The sequence below is a fragment of the Cherax quadricarinatus genome, chromosome 51 (assembly GCF_038502225.1).
Source record: "Cherax quadricarinatus isolate ZL_2023a chromosome 51, ASM3850222v1, whole genome shotgun sequence".
Classification (NCBI taxonomy): domain Eukaryota; kingdom Metazoa; phylum Arthropoda; class Malacostraca; order Decapoda; family Parastacidae; genus Cherax; species Cherax quadricarinatus.
This window is the reverse complement of record NC_091342.1, coordinates 5,352,208-5,372,097: the sequence shown is the minus strand read 5'-3', so window position 1 is coordinate 5,372,097 and position 19,890 is coordinate 5,352,208. Positions and strand designations below refer to the sequence as shown.

The following is a 19,890-nucleotide window of genomic DNA, read 5'->3' as shown; positions in this document are numbered from 1 at the left end:
AGACAAGCCTGACAGGAGGAGACGTCTTGCTCACGTCAAGACAAGCCTGACAGGAGGAGACGTCTTGTTCACGTCAAGACAAGCCAGAAAACTTACAAACTACTTTAGATCTGTCACACGAAACCCATTGTCTCTTGTGTATCTTCACGTAACACTGGATGAGTGGAGTGCCGTCCTCACAGAAGCTCTAAGGTGTAAATGAACTTTAAGGCTTGGCCCTCTCCAGCGAGGTACCACCATGTCATGCCAAGAGTTCTTGAACCGAAGTAATGGACCTTACTCCTTATTCAGATCGAACTTGATTGCCTTCCATTCCCCAGACACTGTGAGACTCCTGCGCTGCGGGTGGACTTATAATTATAATACGGGGTCTTGCCCAGCGGCGAGGTCCTTTTCTGGATGAGTTGCGTCACAGTGGGACGCTTGTGGAGTGAGCAAGGTGAAGGAAGTGGTAATCAGGCAGTGTCAGGAGGACAGCACCTACTCAGAGAGACCAAGGATGGTGATGGATAGTGATAGTGTCTATGGACTACGTGGAGATATTCTCAGGCACAGTGACAGGGCACAGTGCCACTAGTTCTGCAGGCGAGTTTCAGTATTCGAAGAGATGACTTGAAATGAAAAAAATAAGAACAATGAAAATTTAACAAGAATAAAAACAGCCTTAGCGAGGTGGAAGAGAGCGGGAAAGAAAGAGAGAGAGAGAGAGAGAGAGAGAGAGAGAGAGAGAGAGAGAGAGAGAGAGAGAGAGACAGAGAGAGAGAGAGAGAGAGAAAGAAAACAGAAGTAAAGTATGGGCATCCACTGAAAGCAGAAAAAAAAAGTTTGAGTGATATCTCACATATATAATGAAAGATGTAGGAGGGAGGAGTAGTGAATGTATGTATAAGTGGGAGAATGAACCACATTGCTTTTAGCTCTTCATGTAATGCAGCAGGTAGAAGTAGCAGCAGAAGTCATGGTTGAGGAAACCTGTCTGCCTTACTTGTCTTCTCACAGAGGTGCTCTGTAGCCAAGGTATAGCTAAGACACTGCAGGTTGCGCTTGTGAACGTTCCTTGTAGCGAGGATGCAGAGTCTGGCACCCAGAAATGGAGACGAAGCGACGGACATATACATACGCTGCGTCTGGCACCCAGGGCTGGAACAGGAGTGATGGACGTACATATACGCTACGTCAGGAGCCCAAAGATGGAGAAGCCACCGACGCACACTGCATCGGGAGCCCAGAGGCGAAGGAGGAGCTACCGACGTACATATACGCTGCTATCGCCACACTTTAACATCGCCAACTCCCAACTTGTTTTACCAGTGTTGAGAGGGAGATGAAGCAGGTGTACGGGAGCTCAGGTTAACTTAGAGAGCATAACGAACTTTGTGAGTTCATCTATATCAGCCCTTATCTGGAACATCAAGGGTAGAGATGTCAGTCAGTTTACCTTTTATAGTGCCTCTAGTATTGAGCTAAGCAATATCCCAAGACTGTTAGGTTATTATGGGTATAAACAATGCCAAGTGTATATATATTGTGACTATGCATAGGTGTTGACTGTGTATATACACCGAGATGGAGATACTTACAGCGGCGTGAAAGAGACAGTGTGTGGGAGCCTCATCCTCACCATTGGGACATTGGGACACCCCATCACACAGGTCGATGTCTTCTATGCACGTCCAGCGAGCGTCTTGGCTGGGCGTGGGACAAAACATCTTCTTCCTACCGTCTGGAGCCAAGGGACAATCTGAGGGAACACAAGACATTCTCTTATTCGTCAATGTCTTCAGTTACATGGAATAAGAGGTAATTTGTGTCTCTTTTCGCTTACCGAGACTCATATCTGTGTGTGATGCGTGACTCCCATGTCCACCACACACACACACTAGTAGCGACCAGTGAAGAGGCGGGACCAGGAGCTTGGACTCGACCCCTGCAGCCTCAACGAGGTGAGTACAACTAGGTCAACTAGGTGAGTACACACACACACACACACACACACACACACACACACACACACACACACACACACACACACACACACACACACACACACACACACACACACACACACACATACACAGCAATGTAAACAGAAAAACAGTGAGGTCAACTTTGAAATTTGTTGCAAGTGTAAACACAGAAAGACACAAGAATCAAGCAGTGGAGATTCCTTGATATCATTCAAGGCTGGTCAATAAAATCGATACGATAACAAGAAACAATGAAAAACTAAAATCTTGACAAGACAAAAACAGTGGAGGTGAAGGCCGTATGGGAACTAGAAAAGATATAACAGAACGTATGGAACATTCTTGTGATAACTCAATAGCAGAAATTCTCAGAAGGGAAGTAGATCAGTCGAAGATAAAAGGGAACGATAACCCGACAAAAGAAAGACAGAGAACGGGAGAGAGAGGGGAAAAAACCTATAAGAATGTCTTGAAGGTAACGAACCAAAACAAGGGAGAGAGAGACCTTGTAAATGAAGGAGTGAATATTGGAGTGAGTCATGGAAATATTACTAAACGAAAAAGATTCGATGAAACTAAAAAATATTTAAGTATCGAGGATTTTGAATATCAAGAAATATATTCAATAAAATCTTAGGACTCTATATATGTATATATGTCGTGCCGAATAGGCAGAACTTGCGATCTTGGCTTAAATAGCAACGCTCATCTTGCCATATAGGACAAGTGAAAATTTGTGTATGCAATAATTTCGCCAAAATCATTCTGAACCTAACGAAAAAAATATATTTCACTGTGTTTGTTTAGTATTAAATTATTGTAAACAAATCTAAAATATATTTAATTGGGTTAGGCTAAAATAAATTGTTCTTGTTATAATAAGGTTAGGTAAGTTTTCTAATATTCTTCTGGAGCAAAATTAAAAATTTTTACATTAACATTAATGAAAAAAATATATCTTTACACGTATAAGAGAAAATGTTAGAAAGGACTTAATTTTAAATGACTTCTTGCTAATTTACAAGTTTTACATATTCGGCACGACATATATATATATATATATACATTATATATATATATATATATACATATATATATATATACATATATATATATATACATATACATATATATATATACATATATTATTTATTATTATCACACCGGCCGATTCCCACCAAGGCAGGGTGGCCCGAAAAAGAAAAACTTTCACCATCATTCACTCCATCACTGTCTTGCCAGAAGGGTGCTTTACACTACAGTTTTTAAACTGCAACATTAACACCCCTCCTTCAGAGTGCAGGCACTGTACTTCCCATCTCCAGGACTCAAGTCCGGCCTGCCGGTTTCCCTGAATCCCTTCATAAATGTTACTTTGCTCACACTCCAACAGCACGTCAAGTATTATAAACCATTTGTCTCCATTCACTCCTATCAAACACGCTCACGCATGCCTGCTGGAAGTCCAAGCCCCTCGCACACAAAACCTCCTTTACCCCCCTCCCTCCAACCCTTCCTAGGCCGACCCCTACCCCGCCTTCCTTCCACTACAGACTGATACACTCTTGAAGTCATTCTGTTTCGCTCCATTCTCTCTACATGTCCGAACCACCTCAACAACCCTTCCTCAGCCCTCTGGACAACAGTTTTGGTAATCCCGCACCTCCTCCTAACTTCCAAACTACGAATTCTCTGCATTATATTCACACCACACATTGCCCTCAGACATGACATCTCCACTGCCTCCAGCCTTCTCCTCGCTGCAACATTCATCACCCACGCTTCACACCCATATAAGAGCGTTGGTAAAACTATACTCTCATACATTCCCCTCTTTGCCTCCAAGGACAAAGTTCTTTGTCTCCACAGACTCCTAAGTGCACCACTCACTCTTTTTCCCTCATCAATTCTATGATTCACCTCATCTTTCATAGACCCATCCGCTGACACGTCCACTCCCAAATATCTGAATACGTTCACCTCCTCCATACTCTCTCCCTCCAATCTGATATTCAATCTTTCATCACCTAATCTTTTTGTTATCCTCATAACCTTACTCTTTCCTGTATTCACCTTTAATTTTCTTCTTTTGCACACCCTACCAAATTCATCCACCAATCTCTGCAACTTCTCTTCAGAATCTCCCAAGAGCACAGTGTCATCAGCAAAGAGCAGCTGTGACAACTCCCACTTTGTGTGTGATTCTTTATCTTTTAACTCCACGCCTCTTGCCAAGACCCTCGCATTTACTTCTCTTACAACCCCATCTATAAATATATTAAACAACCACGGTGACATCACACATCCTTGTCTAAGGCCTACTTTTACTGGGAAAAAATTCCCCTCTTTCCTACATACTCTAACTTGAGCCTCACTATCCTCGTAAAAACTCTTCACTGCTTTCAGTAACCTACCTCCTACACCATACACTTGCAACATCTGCCATATTGCCCCCCTATCCACCCTGTCATACGCCTTTTCCAAATCCATAAATGCCACAAAGACCTCTTTAGCCTTATCTAAATACTGTTCACTTATATGTTTCACTGTAAACACCTGGTCCACACACCCCCTACCTTTCCTAAAGCCTCCTTGTTCATCTGCTATCCTATTCTCCGTCTTACTCTTAATTCTTTCAATTATAACTCTACCATACACTTTACCAGGTACACTCAACAGACTTATCCCCCTATAATTTTTGCACTCTCTTTTATCCCCTTTGCCTTTATACAAAGGAACTATGCATGCTCTCTGCCAATCCCTAGGTACCTTACCCTCTTCCATACATTTATTAAATAATTGCACCAACCACTCCAAAACTATATCCCCACCTGCTTTTAACATTTCTATCTTTATCCCATCAATCCCGGCTGCCTTACCCCCTTTCATTTTACCTACTGCCTCACGAACTTCCCCCACACTCACAACTGACTCTTCCTCACTCCTACAAGATGTTATTCCTCCTTGCCCTATACACGAAATCACAGCTTCCCTATCTTCATCAACATTTAACAATTCCTCAAAATATTCCTTCCATCTTCCCAATACCTCTAACTCTCCATTTAATAACTCTCCTCTCCTATTTTTAACTGACAAATCCATTTGTTCTCTAGGCTTTCTTAACTTGTTAATCTCACTCCAAAACTTTTTCTTATTTTCAACAAAATTTGTTGATAACATCTCACCCACTCTCTCATTTGCTCTCTTTTTACATTGCTTCACCACTCTCTTAACTTCTCTCTTTTTCTCCATATACTCTTCCCTCCTTGCATCACTTCTACTTTGTAAAAACTTCTCATATGCTAACTTTTTCTCCCTTACTACTCTCTTTACATCATCATTCCACCAATCGCTCCTCTTCCCTCCTGCACCCACTTTCCTGTAACCACAAACTTCTGCTGAACACTCTAACACTACATTTTTAAACCTACCCCATACCTCTTCGACCCCATTGCCTATGCTCTCATTAGCCCATCTATCCTCCAATAGCTGTTTATATCTTACCCTAACTGCCTCCTCTTTTAGTTTATAAACCTTTACCTCTCTCTTCCCTGATGCTTCTATTCTCCTTGTATCCCATCTACCTTTTACTCTCAGTGTAGCTACAACTAGAAAGTGATCTGATATATCTGTGGCCCCTCTATAAACATGTACATCCTGAAGTCTACTCAACAGTCTTTTATCTACCAATACATAATCCAACAAACTACTGTCATTTCGCCCTACATCATATCGTGTATACTTATTTATCCTCTTTTTCTTAAAATATGTATTACCTATAACTAAACCCCTTTCTATACAAAGTTCAATCAAAGGGCTCCCATTATCATTTACACCTGGCACCCCAAACTTACCTACCACACCCTCTCTAAAAGTTTCTCCTACTTTAGCATTCAAGTCCCCTACCACAATTACTCTCTCACTTGGTTCAAAGGCTCCTATACATTCACTTAACATCTCCCAAAATCTCTCTCTCTCCTCTGCATTCCTCTCTTCTCCAGGTGCATACACGCTTATTATGACCCACTTCTCGCATCCAACCTTTACTTTAATCCACATAATTCTTGAATTTACACATTCATATTCTCTTTTCTCCTTCCATAACTGATCATTTAACATTACTGCTACCCCTTCCTTTGCTCTAACTCTCTCAGATACTCCAGATTTAATCCCATTTATTTCCCCCCACTGAAACTCTCCTACCCCCTTCAGCTTTGTTTCGCTTAGGGCCAGGACATCCAACTTCTTTTCATTCATAACATCAGCAATCATCTGTTTCTTGTCATCCGCACTACATCCACGCACATTTAAGCAACCCAGTTTTATAAAGTTTTTCTTCTTCTCTTTTTTAGTAATTGTATACAGGAGAAGGGGTTACTAGCCCATTGCTCCCGGCATTTTAGTCGCCTCATACGACACGCATGGCTTACGGAGGAAAGATTCTTTTCCACTTCCCCATGAACAATAGAAGAAATAAAAAGAACAAGAGCTATTTAGAAAAAGGAGAAAAACCTAGATGTATGTATATATATATATATGCATGTGCGTATCTATGAAGTGTGACCAAAGTGTAAGTAGGAGTAGCAAGATATCCCTGTTATCTTAGCGTGTTTATGAGACAGAAAAAGAAACCAGCAATCCTACCATCATGCAAAACAGTTACAGGTTTTTGTTTCACAGTCATCTGGCAGGACGGTAGTACTTCCCTGGGTGGTTGCTGTCTACCAACCTACTACCTATATATATATATATATATATATATATATATATATATATATATATATATATATATATATATATATATATATATATATATATATATATATATATATATATGTCGTGCCGAATATGTAAAACTGGCCAATTAGCAAGAACTCATTTAAAATTAAGTCCTTTCTGAAATTTTCTCTTATACGTTTAAAGATATATTTTTTTCATTAATGTTGATGTAAAAATTTATAATTTTGCACCAAAAGGAACTTAGAAAACTTACCTAACCTTATTATAACAAACGCAATTTATTTTAGCCTAACCCAACTATATATATTTTAGATTTGTTTACAATAATTTAATACTAAAAAACACAGTGAAATATATTTTTTTCGTTAGGTTCAGAATGATTTTGGCGAAATTATTGCATACACAAATTTTCACTTGTCCTATATGGCAAGATGAACGTTGCTATTTAAGCCAAGATCGCAAATTCTGCCTATTCGGCACGACATATATATAAATTATATAATATATATATATATATATAAATTATATAAATATATATATATATATATATTGAGTCCTGGAAATGGGAAGTACAATGCCTGCACTTTAAAGGAGGGGTTTGGGATATTGGCAGTTTGGAGGGATATGTTGTGTATCTTTATACGTATATGCTTCTAAACTGTTGTATTCTGAGCACCTCTGCAAAAACAGTGATTATGTGTGAGTGTGGTGAAAGTGTTGAATGATGATGAAAGTATTTTCTTTTTGGGGATTTTCTTTCTTTTTTGGGTCACCCTGCCTCGGTGGGAGACGGCCGACTTGTTGAAAAAAAAAAATATGTTATCAAAATATTATACACTGACGCTCACCAACAGTGAGACAAACACAGTAAGTGTGTCAATACAGTGATATAAGGACAGTAAGTGTGTCAATACAGTGATATAAGGACAGTAAGTGTGTCAATACAGTGATATAAGGACAGTAAGTGTGTCAATACAGTGATATAAGGACAGTAAGTGTGTCAATACAGTGATATAAGGACAGTAAGTGTGTCAATACAGTGATATAAGGACAGTAAGTGTGTCAAAACAGTGATATAAGGACAGTAAGTGTGTCAATACAGTGATATAAGGACACTAAGTGTGTCAATACAGTGACCCACTAGTAACACGCACAGAAAGAGAGAGAGAGAGAGAGAGAGAGAGAGAGAGAGAGAGAGAGAGAGAGAGAGAGAGAGAGAGAGAGAGAGAGAGAGAGAGAGAGAGAATGAGAGATAAGAGCACAAACATAAAAATAGGCCAAGGAAGACGTTTTGAAGGAGAAATAGACAAAAGAACACTCACACACTTGATCTATCGTCCTTCACAAGTTGACAAAACAAGTCGACACATAAAGAACCTGACAATAAAAGCCAGTTCTGCATCTATCTATCTCTCTCTCTATCTCCAGAACATAAAAAGAGAGAGAGGGAGATAAAGATCGAGTCAGATCTCACATTGAAATATGTAAGACGTAGGCCGCGTCTCAAGGTCCCAGAAACTGTACAACCTCGGTAAGAAATTAACATCCAGAATAAAAATATATGTACGAATGTTGAAAGGAACTGTTTGAGATGTTGAATGTTGAGCTTTTCTCTGTGTTTACATAGGGGGGGAACCTTGATGCTGATGAAGAGCTCTTGATCCAGGGAATGGGGGCTATCTTTCAGCTTCTCCCCTTCTTTGGATCTACCCCTGATTAACCCTACGTGATCTGTCATCCCCTTGTATAATAATAATAATAATAATAATAATAATAATAATAATAATAATAACGATAATAATAATAATAATAATCCCTCTCTCCCTTCATTAATCCCTCCCTCCATTAATCCCTCCCTCCTTTAATCCCTTCCTCCCGCAATCTTAATGTTTCTCCACTGAATGCACAGAGTGAGGCTGGCACAGGTGTGTGTTGAGCAGGTGTCACCCCCCTCCCGTGGGGAGACCAGGGTGGGGGAGGGGGGCGAGGGAGGTGGAGAGAGAGGGAGAGGGGGAGGGGAGAGGAAAACGAGAAAGAATAACAATAAAAGACTTGGTGGATGAACCATAACCTCACAACACTCCAACTCCTCTCTCCCTTCTCCTCAGGAGTAACGTGTGAGCAAGTCTCACCCACCTTGTCCACTGACACACACACACACACACACACACACACACACACACACACACACACACACACAAACCTACTAGAGTTTTATGACAAGGTGACAGAAGTAAGACAAGAGAGAGAGGGGTGGATCGACTGCATATTTTTGGACTGCAAGAACGCCTTCGACACAGTTCCTCACAAGAGGTTACTGTAAAAGCTAGAGGATCAGGCACACATAACAGGAAAGGCACTGCAATGGATAAGAGAATACCTTACAGGGAGGCAACAACGAGTCATGGTACGCGACGAGGTGTCAGAGTGGGCGCCTGTGACAAGCGGGGTTCCACAGGGGTCAGTCCTAGGACCTGTGCTGTTCTTGGTATATGTGAACGACATAACGGAAGGGATAGACTCAGAAGTGTCCTTGTTTGCAGATGATGCGAAGTTAATGATAAGAATCAAATCGGATGAGGATCAGGCAGGACTACAAAGAGACCTGGACAGGCTACAAGCCTGGTCCAGCAACTGGCTCCTTGAATTTAACCCTGCCAAATGCAAAGTCATGAAGATTGGGGAAGGGCAAAGAAGACCGCAGACACAATATAGTTTAGATGGCCAAAGACTGCAAACCTCACTCAAGGAAAAAGATCTGGGGGTGAGTATAACACCGAGCATATCTCCTGAGGCGCACATCAATCAGATAACTGCTGCAGCATACGGGCGCCTGGCAAACCTACGGATAGCGTTCCGATACCTCAGTAAGGATTCGTTTAAGACTCTGCATACCATTTACGTCAGGCCCATACTGGAGTATGCAGCACCAGTTTGGAATCCACACCTAGTCAAGCACGTCAAGAAATTAGAGAAAGTGCAAAGGTTTGCAACAAGACTAGTCCCAGAGCTACGGGAATTGTTCTACGAAGAAAGGTTGAGGGAAATCGGCCTGACGACACTGGAGGACAGGAGGGTCAAGGGAGACATGATAACGACATATAAAATACTGCGCGGAATAGACAAGGTGGACAAAGACGGGATGTTGCAGAGATGGAGCACAGACACAAGAGGTCACAATTGGAAGTTGAAGACTCAGATGAATCAAAGGGATGTTAGGAAGTATTTCTTCAGCCATAGAGTAGTCAGGCCGTGGAATAGCCTAGAAAGTGACGTAGTGGAGACTGGAACCATACATAGTTTTAAGGAAAGGTATGACAAAGCTCATGGGGCAGGGAGAGAGAGGACCTAGTAGCAATCAGCGAAGAGGCGGGGCCAGGAGCTGTGACTCGACCCCTGCAACCACAAATAGGTGAGTACACACACACACACACACACACACACACACACACACACACACACACACACACACACACACACACACACACACACACACACACACACACACACACACACACACACACACTAACAAGACTGGGGACAGTAAGGTGACACACGTCATCTGAGTGTCACACTCACTACGTCCCACCCACACCTCCGAACTTTATATATATATATATATATATATATATATATATATATATATATATATATATATATATATATATATATATATATATATATATATATATATATATATATAGCATTGCCCGTAGATTTATTCAGATCTATCAGTAGTACCATGTGAAGGTTGTGTATCTCTCTGTGTACACACGGAGAGATGTGTATCTCTCTGTATACATACGGAGACGTGTGTATCTCTCTGTGTGAAGATTGAGACACTTATGCAGCATATGGGAATCTTTATTCAGGAAACGTTTCGCCACACAGTGGCTTCATCGACTCCAGGCTGAGGGACAGATTACCTCACACTCCTCCTCTCCTTACGCCTTCCTCTTTGTATTGGACTGATGAAGCCACTGTGTGGCGAAACGTTTCCTGAATAAAGATTCCCATATGCTGCATAAGTGTCTCAATCTTCAACTTGTCGGTTTTTCAAACCATTCATCACATCTCTCTGTGTACACACGGAGAGGTGTGCATCTCTCTGTGTACACACGGAGAGGTGTGTATCTCTCTGTGTACACACAGAGAGGTGTGTATCTCTCTGTGTACACACAGAGAGGTGTGCATCTCTCTGTGTACACACGGAGAGGTGTGTATCTCTCTGTGTACACACGGAGAGGTGTGTATCTCTCTGTGTACACACAGAGAGGTGTGTATCTCTCTGTGTACACACAGAGAGGTGTGTATCTCTCTGTGTACACACAGAAAGGTGTGTATCTCTCTGTGTACACACAGAGAGGTATGTATCTCTCTGTGTACACACAGAGAGGTGTGCATCTCTCTGTGTAAACACGGAGAGGTGTGTATCTCTCTGTGTACACACGGAGAGGTGTGTATCTCTCTGTGTACACACAGAGAGGTGTGTATCTCTCTGTGTACACACAGAGAGGTGTGTATCTCTCTGTGTACACACAGAGAGGTGTGTATCTCTCTGTGTACACACGGAGAGGTGTGTATCTCTCTGTGTACACACGGAGAGGTGTGCATCTCTGTGTACACACAGAGAGATGTGTATCTTTCTGTATACATACGGAGAGGTGTGTATCTCTCTGTGTACACACGGAGAGGTGTGTATCTCTCTGTGTACACACGGAGAGGTGTGTATCTCTCTGTGTACACACGGAGAGGTATGTATCTCTCTGTGTACACACGGAGAGGTGTGTATCTCTCTGTATACACACGGAGAGGTGTGTATCTCTCTGTGTACACACGGAGATGTGTGTATCTCTCTGTGTACACACGGAGAGGTGTGTATCTCTCTGTGTACACACGGAGAGATGTGTATCTCTCTGTGTACACACTGAGAGGTGTGTATCTCTCTGTGTACACACGGAGAGGTGTGTACCTCTCTGTGTACACACGGAGAGATGTGTATCTCTCTGTGTACACACTGAGAGGTGTGTATCTCTCTGTGTACACACGGAGAGGTGTGTATCTCTCTGTGTACACACGGAGAGGTGTGTATCTCTCTGTGTACACACGGAGAGATGTGTATCTCTCTGTGTACACACTGAGAGGTGTGTATCTCTCTGTGTACACACGGAGAGGTGTGTATCTCTCTGTGTACACACGGAGAGGGGTGTATCTCTCCGTGTACACTCGGAAAGGTGTATATCTCTCTATGTACACACAGAGAGGTGTGTATCTCTCAGTGTACACACGGAGAGGTGTGAATTTGTCAAGTGCACACACGGAGAGGTGGGTATCTCTCTGTGTACACACGGAGAGGTGTGTACCTCTCTGTGTACACACGGAGAGGTGTGTATCTCTGTGTACACACGGGGAGGTGTGTATCTCTCTGTGTACACACGGAAAGGTGTGTATCTCTCTGTGTACACACGGAGAGGTGTGTATCTCTCTGTGTACACACGGAGAGGTGTATATCTCTCTGTGTACAAACAGAGATGAGTGTTTGTCTCTGTGTACACACGGAGAGGTGTGTATCTCTCTGCGTACACACGAAGAGGTGTGTATGTCTCTGTGTATACACGGAGAGGAGTGTATCTCTCTGTATACACACGGAGAGGTGTGTATCTCTGTGTACACACGGAGAGGTGTGTATCTCTCAGTGCACACACGGAGAGGTGTGAATCTGTCAGTACACACACGGAGAGGTGTGAATCTGTCAGTACACACACGGAGAGGTGTGAATCTGTCAGTACACACACGGAGAGGTGTGAATCTGTCAGTGCACACACGGAGAGGTGTGAATCTGTCAGTACACACACGGAGAGGTGTGAATCTGTCAGTACACACACGGAGAGGTGTGAATCTGTCAGTGCACACACGGAGAGGTGTGAATCTGTCAGTACACACACGGAGAGGTGTGAATCTGTCAGTACACACACGGAGAGGTGTGAATCTGTCAGTACACAGACGGAGAGGTGTGAATCTGTCAGTGCACACACGGAGAGGTGTGAATCTGTCAGTGCACACACGGAGAGGTGTGAATCTGTCAGTACACACACGGAGAGGTGTGAATCTGTCAGTACACACACGGAGAGGTGTGAATCTGTCAGTACACACACGGAGAGGTATGAATCTGTCAGTGTACACACGGAGAGGTGTGAATCTGTCAGTACACACACGGAGAGGTGTGAATCTGTCAGTGCACACACGGAGAGGTGTGAATCTGTCAGTACACACACGGAGAGGTGTGAATCTGTCAGTGCACACACGCAGAGGTGTGAATCTGTCAGTACACACACGGAGAGGTGTGAATCTGTCAGTGCACACACGGAGAGGTGTGAATCTGTCAGTGTACACACAGGGAGAAAGAGTGGCGTGCCTGAGGCTAGTGGACGCCCGTGTGAGAGTTGTTTGCCTGATCCTAGAAGAATATCTTAGGGAACAATCAGAGTGAGGTGGTTGCAGGAGTGTGGTGTCTTCACACACTGTTGCCGCTGTACTGACGCACCTGGGACCTGTTGAGCCATCATGGCCACACTGTAAATGGGGCGGCTGCTGCCGCTTACTGATGATGTTCCTTTATTTATTTCAGCTAAACAACGAGAACTGGAGGGATGCCTGACTTAAAAATAGATTTTTCGACAGCCTTCCAGCGCCCTCTCTCTCTCTCTCTCTCTCTCTCTCTCTCTCTCTCTCATGTCTATCAAGATCGCTCCTAGCATAGCTATAATCTATCCTAGCTAATTTGCAACCTCTCCTAGCGTTAACTGTTTTCTGCATCCTAGCACCGCCTCTGGGTTTCAAGCCCTTCTACTGTACGACGGTCATTAAGGCTGCGTGTCACCTGTTCACTCCCAGTCAAGAATAATTTTGATACCTAAAACAGAGATTACTGTAAATTCTCAGTGTACATACACCGAGGTATACACCTCTCAGTGTATATAAACTGAGATATACACCCCTGGGTACATATATACTCATCATTCGCTGTTATACAAGACACAGCAAGACGCAGCAAGACACAGCAAGACACAGCAAGACGCAGCAAGACACAGCAAGACACAACAAGACACAGCAAGACGCAGCAAGACACAGCAAAACACAGCAAGACACAGCAAGACACAGCAAGACACAGCAAGACGCAGCAAGACACAGCAAGACACAGCAAGACACAACAAGACACAGCAAGACACAGCAAGACACAGCAAGACACAGCAAGACACAGCAAGACACAGCAAGACACTGACAGTGTGTGTAAGACACTGCGCTACGTTCACTGTTGCTATCGTTGCAATGATCCACAAGGTGTAACTACCGTCACTAGTACACACATACACGGGGTGGTGAACTAGTACACACATACACGGGGTGGTGAACTAGTACACACATACACGGGGTGGTGAACTAGTACACACATACACGGGGTGGTGAACTAGTACACACATACACGGGGTGGTGAACTAGTACACACATACACGGGGTGGTGAACTAGTACACACATACACGGGGTGGTGAACTAGTACACACATACACGGGGTGGTGAACTAGTACACACATACACGGGGTGGTGAACTAGTACACACATACACGGGGTGGTGAACTAGTACACACATACACGGGGTGGTGAACTAGTACACACATACACGGGGTGGTGAACTAGTACACACATACACGGGGTGGTGAACTAGTACACACATACACGGGGTATTGAACTAGTACACACATACACGGGGTGGTGAACTAGTACACACATACACGGGGTATTGAACTAGTACACACATACACGGGGTGGTGAACACGATGTTATGCTGTGTACACCTTCAGAAGTAGATGATACATTACAAAGCTCTACGTAGAGCAAAACAACTTAAAGCTCTATACAGAGTGTAACATAACTTGATGAAGCTCTATACAGAGTGTAACATAACTTGATAAAGCTCTATACAGAGTGTAACATAACTTGATGAAGCTCTATACAGAGTGTAACATAACTTGATGAAGCTCTATACAGAGTGTAACATAACTTGATGAAGCTCTATACAGAGTGTAACATAACTTGATAAAGCTCTATACAGAGTGTAACATAACTTGATGAAGCTCTATACAGAGTGTAACATAACTTGATAAAGCTCTATACAGAGTGTAACATAACTTGATAAAGCTCTATACAGAGTGTAACATAACTTGATGAAGCTCTATACAGAGTGTAACATAACTTGATAAAGCTCTATACAGAGTGTAACATAACTTGATAAAGCTCTATACAGAGTGTAACATAACTTGATAAAGCTCTATACAGAGTGTAACATAACTTGATGAAGCTCTATACAGAGTGTAACATAACTTGATGAAGCTCTATACAGAGTGTAACATAACTTGATAAAGCTCTACATAGAGTGAACCATAACTTGATAAAGCTCTACATAGAGTGAACCATAACTTGATAAAGCTCTACATAGAGTGAACCATAACTTGATAAAGCTCTACATAGAGTGAACCATAACTTGATAAAGCTCTACATAGAGTGAACCATAACTTGATAAAGCTGTACATAGAGTGAACCATAACTTGATAAAGCTCTACATAGAGTGAACCATAACTTGATAAAGCTCTACATAGAGTGAACCATAACTTGATAAAGCTCTACATAGAGTGAACCATAACTTGATAAAGCTGTACATAGAGTGAACCATAACTTGATAAAGCTCTACATAGAGTGAACCATAACTTGATAAAGCTCTACATAGAGTGAACCATAACTTGATAAAGCTCTACATAGAGTGAACCATAACTTGATAAAGCTGTACATAGAGTGAACCATAACTTGATAAAGCTGTACATAGAGTGAACCATAACTTGATAAAGCTCTACATAGAGTGAACCATAACTTGATAAAGCTCTACATAGAGTGAACCATAACTTGATAAAGCTCTACATAGAGTGAACCATAACTTGATAAAGCTCTACATAGAGTGAACCATAACTTGATAAAGCTCTACATAGAGTGAACCATAACTTGATAAAGCTCTACATAGAGTGAACCATAACTTGATAAAGCTCTACATAGAGTGAACCATAACTTGATAAAGCTCTACATAGAGTGAACCATAACTTGATAAAGCTCTACATAGAGTGAACCATAACTTGATAAAGCTGTACATAGAGTGAACCATAACTTGATAAAGCTCTACATAGAGTGAACCATAACTTGATAAAGCTCTACATAGAGTGAACCATAACTTGATAAAGCTCTACATAGAGTGAACCATAACTTGATAAAGCTGTACATAGAGTGAACCATAACTTGATAAAGCTCTACATAGAGTGAACCATAACTTGATAAAGCTCTACATAGAGTGAACCATAACTTGATAAAGCTCTACATAGAGTGAACCATAACTTGATAAAGCTCTACATAGAGTGAACCATAACTTGATAAAGCTCTACATAGAGTGAACCATAACTTGATAAAGCTCTACATAGCTCTACATAGAGTGAACCATAACTTGATAAAGCTCTACATAGAGTGAACCATAACTTGATAAAGCTCTACATAGAGTGAACCATAACTTGATAAAGCTCTACATAGAGTGAACCATAACTTGATAAAGCTCTACATAGAGTGAACCATAACTTGATAAAGCTCTACATAGAGTGAACCATAACGTGATAAAGCTCTACATAGAGTGAACCATAACGTGATAAAGGCCTAAATAAAGAGCCTCCGTATGCTGTCTCAGACCCTTTTAACTGGGTGTTGATCCAAGGAACTGGAACTTATAGCCCCTTGGATTCAGCCTGTTTCTCTCTCGTTCCTATGTCGTACAACAACAACAACAACAACAACAACAACAACAACAACAACAACAACAACAACAACAACAACAACAACAACAACAACAACAACAACAATAATAATAATAATAATAATAATAATAATAATAATAATAATAACAATAATAACAATAATAATAATAATAATAATAATAATAATAATAATAATAATAATAATAATAATAATAATAACAATAATAATAATAATAATAATAATAATAATAATAATAATAATAATAATAATAATAACAATAATAATAATAATAATAATAATAATAATAATAACAATAATAATAATAATAATAATAATAATAATAATAATAATAAACTCAATCATGGCCAGTTTTTCAGAAAAACACCTGCCATAAATGATATCTGTCATTTATAACAGGTATCATAATGACAGATGTCTTAATGACCAGTGTCACGATGACAGGTGTCATAATGACACGTATCGTGACAGGTGTCATAATGACACATGTCGTGACAGGTGTCATAATGAAAGGTGTCACGATGACAGGTGTCATAATGACAGATGTTCATATGGGGTGAGTGAAGGAGGAGGTGGTGGGAAAGAAGGGAGATGAGGGGGTCAACAGAACACAGGTGAGGGTGTCAACAGAACACAGGTGAGGGGGTCAACAGAACACAGGTGAGGGGGTCAACAGAACACAGGTGAGGGGGTCAACAGAACACAGGTGAGGGGGGTCAACAGAACACAGGTGAGGGGGGTCAACAGAACACAGGTGAGGGGGTCAACAGAACACAGGTGAGGGGGTCAACAGAACACAGGTGAGGGGGGTCAACAGAACACAAGTGAGGGGGGTCAACAGAACACAGGTGAGGGGGGGTCAACAGAACACAGGTGAGGGGGGTCAACAGAACACAGGTGAGGGGGTCAACTGAACACAGGTGAGGGGGTCAACAGAACACAGGTGAGGGGGGTCAACAGAACACAGGTGAGGGGGGTCAACAGAACACAGGTGAGGGGGGTCAACAGAACACAGGTGAGGGGGGTCAACAGAACACAGGTGAGGGGGTCAACAGAACACAGGTGAGGGGGTCAACAGAACACAGGTGAGGGGGGTCAACAGAACACAGGTGAGGGGGGTCAACAGAACACAGGTGAGGGGGTCAACAGAACACAGGTGAGGGGGGTCAACAGAACACAGGTGAGGGGGGTCAACAGAACACAGGTGAGGAGGTCAATAGAACACAGGTGAGGGGGGTCAACAGAACACAGGTGAGGGGGTCAACAGAACACAAGTGAGGGGGTTTAACAGAACACATGTGAGGAGGTCAACAGAACACAAGTGAGGGGGTTCAACAGAACACGGGTGAGGGGGTCAACAGAACACAGGTGAGGGGATCAACAGAACACAGGTGAGGGGGTCAACAGAACACAGGTGAGGGGTCAACAGAACACAGGTGAGGGGGTCAACAGAACACAAGTGAGGGGGGTCAACAGAACACAGGTGAGAGGGGGTCAATGGAATACAGGTGAGGGGGGTCACTAGAACACAGGTGTGAGGATCAATAGAGCACAGGTGTGGGGGTCACTAGAACACAGGTGTGAGGATCAATAGAACACAAGTGTGGGGGTCAATAGAACACAGGTGTGGGGGTAAATAGAACACACGTTAAGAGGGTCACTAGATCACAGGTGTGAGGATCAATAGAACACAGGTGATGGGGGTCAATAGAACACAGGTGAGGGGGTCAATAGAACACACGTTAGGGGGGTCACTAGAACACAGGTGTGAGGATCAACAGAACACAGGTGAGGGGGTAAATAGAACACAGGTGTGGAGGTCAATAGAACACAGGTGTGAGGGTTAATAGAACACAGGTGAGGGGGTCAATAGAACACTGGTGTTGGTCTCAATATAACACAGGTGTTGGGGTCAATATAACACAGGTGTGGGAGTCAATAGAACACGTGTAGGGGTCAACAGAACACAGGTGTGGGGGTCGGTACTCACCCCCAGCTCTGAGATAATACAAGTAATGATGAGCTTCGTACTGCGTGGAGCCGTGTGCTTGCAGTGTCTTATGCTTGTGACCATGACCTCGGTGTGACCTCCTTCGTCTTTGCACCCGTCCCTCCTGCTGCACCTCCTGCTGCTGCTGCACCTCCTGCTGCTCCTCTTCCTGCTGCTCCATGCCCTCTAGATAGGCTGACACCTCCCTCAGCGCCCCCAGGATCTCGTCAGCTTCCCCTTCAGTAGAAACTTCTTCAGCTTCTCTGGACTTCTTTTTGGGATGTCTAGTGATTCTTGGCCTCCACGGGAGGTCACGAGGCGGTGGAGTGGCCTCCTGCGAGGTGGAAAGGATGGTGTGGAGTCTCTGGAGGTGTCGGCGACTGCTGGTGAGGAAGAGGGAGGTGGAGGGTGCCAGACGGGGCGCCGGGGTGCCAGCTGGTGCTCCCGCCATCAGGGTCTGTAACTCGACGTCGTTGAGGTCGAGCAGGGCGCGGAGGGCGTGTCGCACGCGGCTGGTGTCGTAAGTGTCGTCCAGGGATGTCTCTAGCGCATGTCGCGGCAGGCGGAAGGTGCGACGGCCCGCGTCTGCGGAGGCGACGTGTCTGCAGGAGGCGGCGGGCACGAGCACTGCCAGCAGCAGCAGCACCACCAACGGCACTTCAGGCATCACACTACACTCAGCAGGCAGCAGGTGTGGACTACCACAGGCAGGCAGCAGGTGTGGGCTACCACAGGTGGGCAAGTGTAGGCTGGCTGGGGGCTTCCCTACGACTGATAACACTAGAGCGACCGTGAACGTGCGCGAGGGCGTGAAGAAAGCGGTGACGGCGCGAGAGTCGCGGACTGACTGCTGCAGAAGACTGAGCTCGCCTGCCTTATATACCTCCTCCGGGCGCTTACACCATGATGACACTGTCTACACACTCGTCTCTCCCAGTTGCAACGTTTACCATCATCTCAAAAACAGGATACCCACGGTGATGGTGCATGGAGTACCCATGCCCAGGGAAATAAAGGACATGGAGAACCCGTGATCAAGAAAGGACATGGAAAACCCATGACCAAGAAAGGACATGGAAAACCCATGACCAAGAAAGGACATGGAGAACCTATGACCAAGAAAGAAGAACACGGTAAACCCTTGATCAAGAAAATACACATGACGAAATCATGTTCACTATGTGGCAGCTGAGGAACCTGGTTCTCTACCTGAGTACCTTCCAAAGTCCCAGCCCACTTACAGTACTAACAGCCCACTTACAGTACTAACAGCCCACTAACAGTACTAACAGCCCACTAACAGTACTAACAGCCCACTAACAGTACTAACA

The 19,890-nt window shown here is 43.3% G+C and overlaps 1 protein-coding gene across 1 annotated transcript; it reads right to left on the bottom strand.

Annotated features, from left to right (window-relative positions):
- Positions 1–697: 697 nt before the first annotated feature.
- LOC128694720 (uncharacterized) lies at positions 698–19,429 on the bottom strand. The gene is made up of 3 exons (XM_053784977.2): positions 18,560–19,429; positions 1,581–1,741; positions 698–1,402 (listed from the first exon to the last, which is right to left on the bottom strand). Exons 1-3 carry the CDS (start codon positions 19,224–19,226, stop codon positions 1,346–1,348), a joined length of 885 nt encoding a protein of 294 aa, XP_053640952.2. The 5' UTR covers positions 19,227–19,429; the 3' UTR covers positions 698–1,345.
- Between the last annotated feature and the right edge of the window lie 461 nt (positions 19,430–19,890).

Excerpts from the sequence above, each read along its gene's own strand:
- LOC128694720 (XM_053784977.2), bottom strand. The coding sequence starts at position 19,226 with ATGCCTGAAGTGCCGTTGGTGGTGCTGCTGCTGCTGGCAGTGCTCGTG. Across the intron at positions 1,742-18,559 it reads GTATTATCTCAGAGCTGGGG|ATTGTCCCTTGGCTCCAGAC; the intron begins GTGAGTACCGAC and ends GTGTTCCCTCAG. Across the intron at positions 1,403-1,580 it reads ACTGTCTCTTTCACGCCGCT|ATAAGGGCTGATATAGATGA; the intron begins GTAAGTATCTCC and ends TTGATGTTCCAG.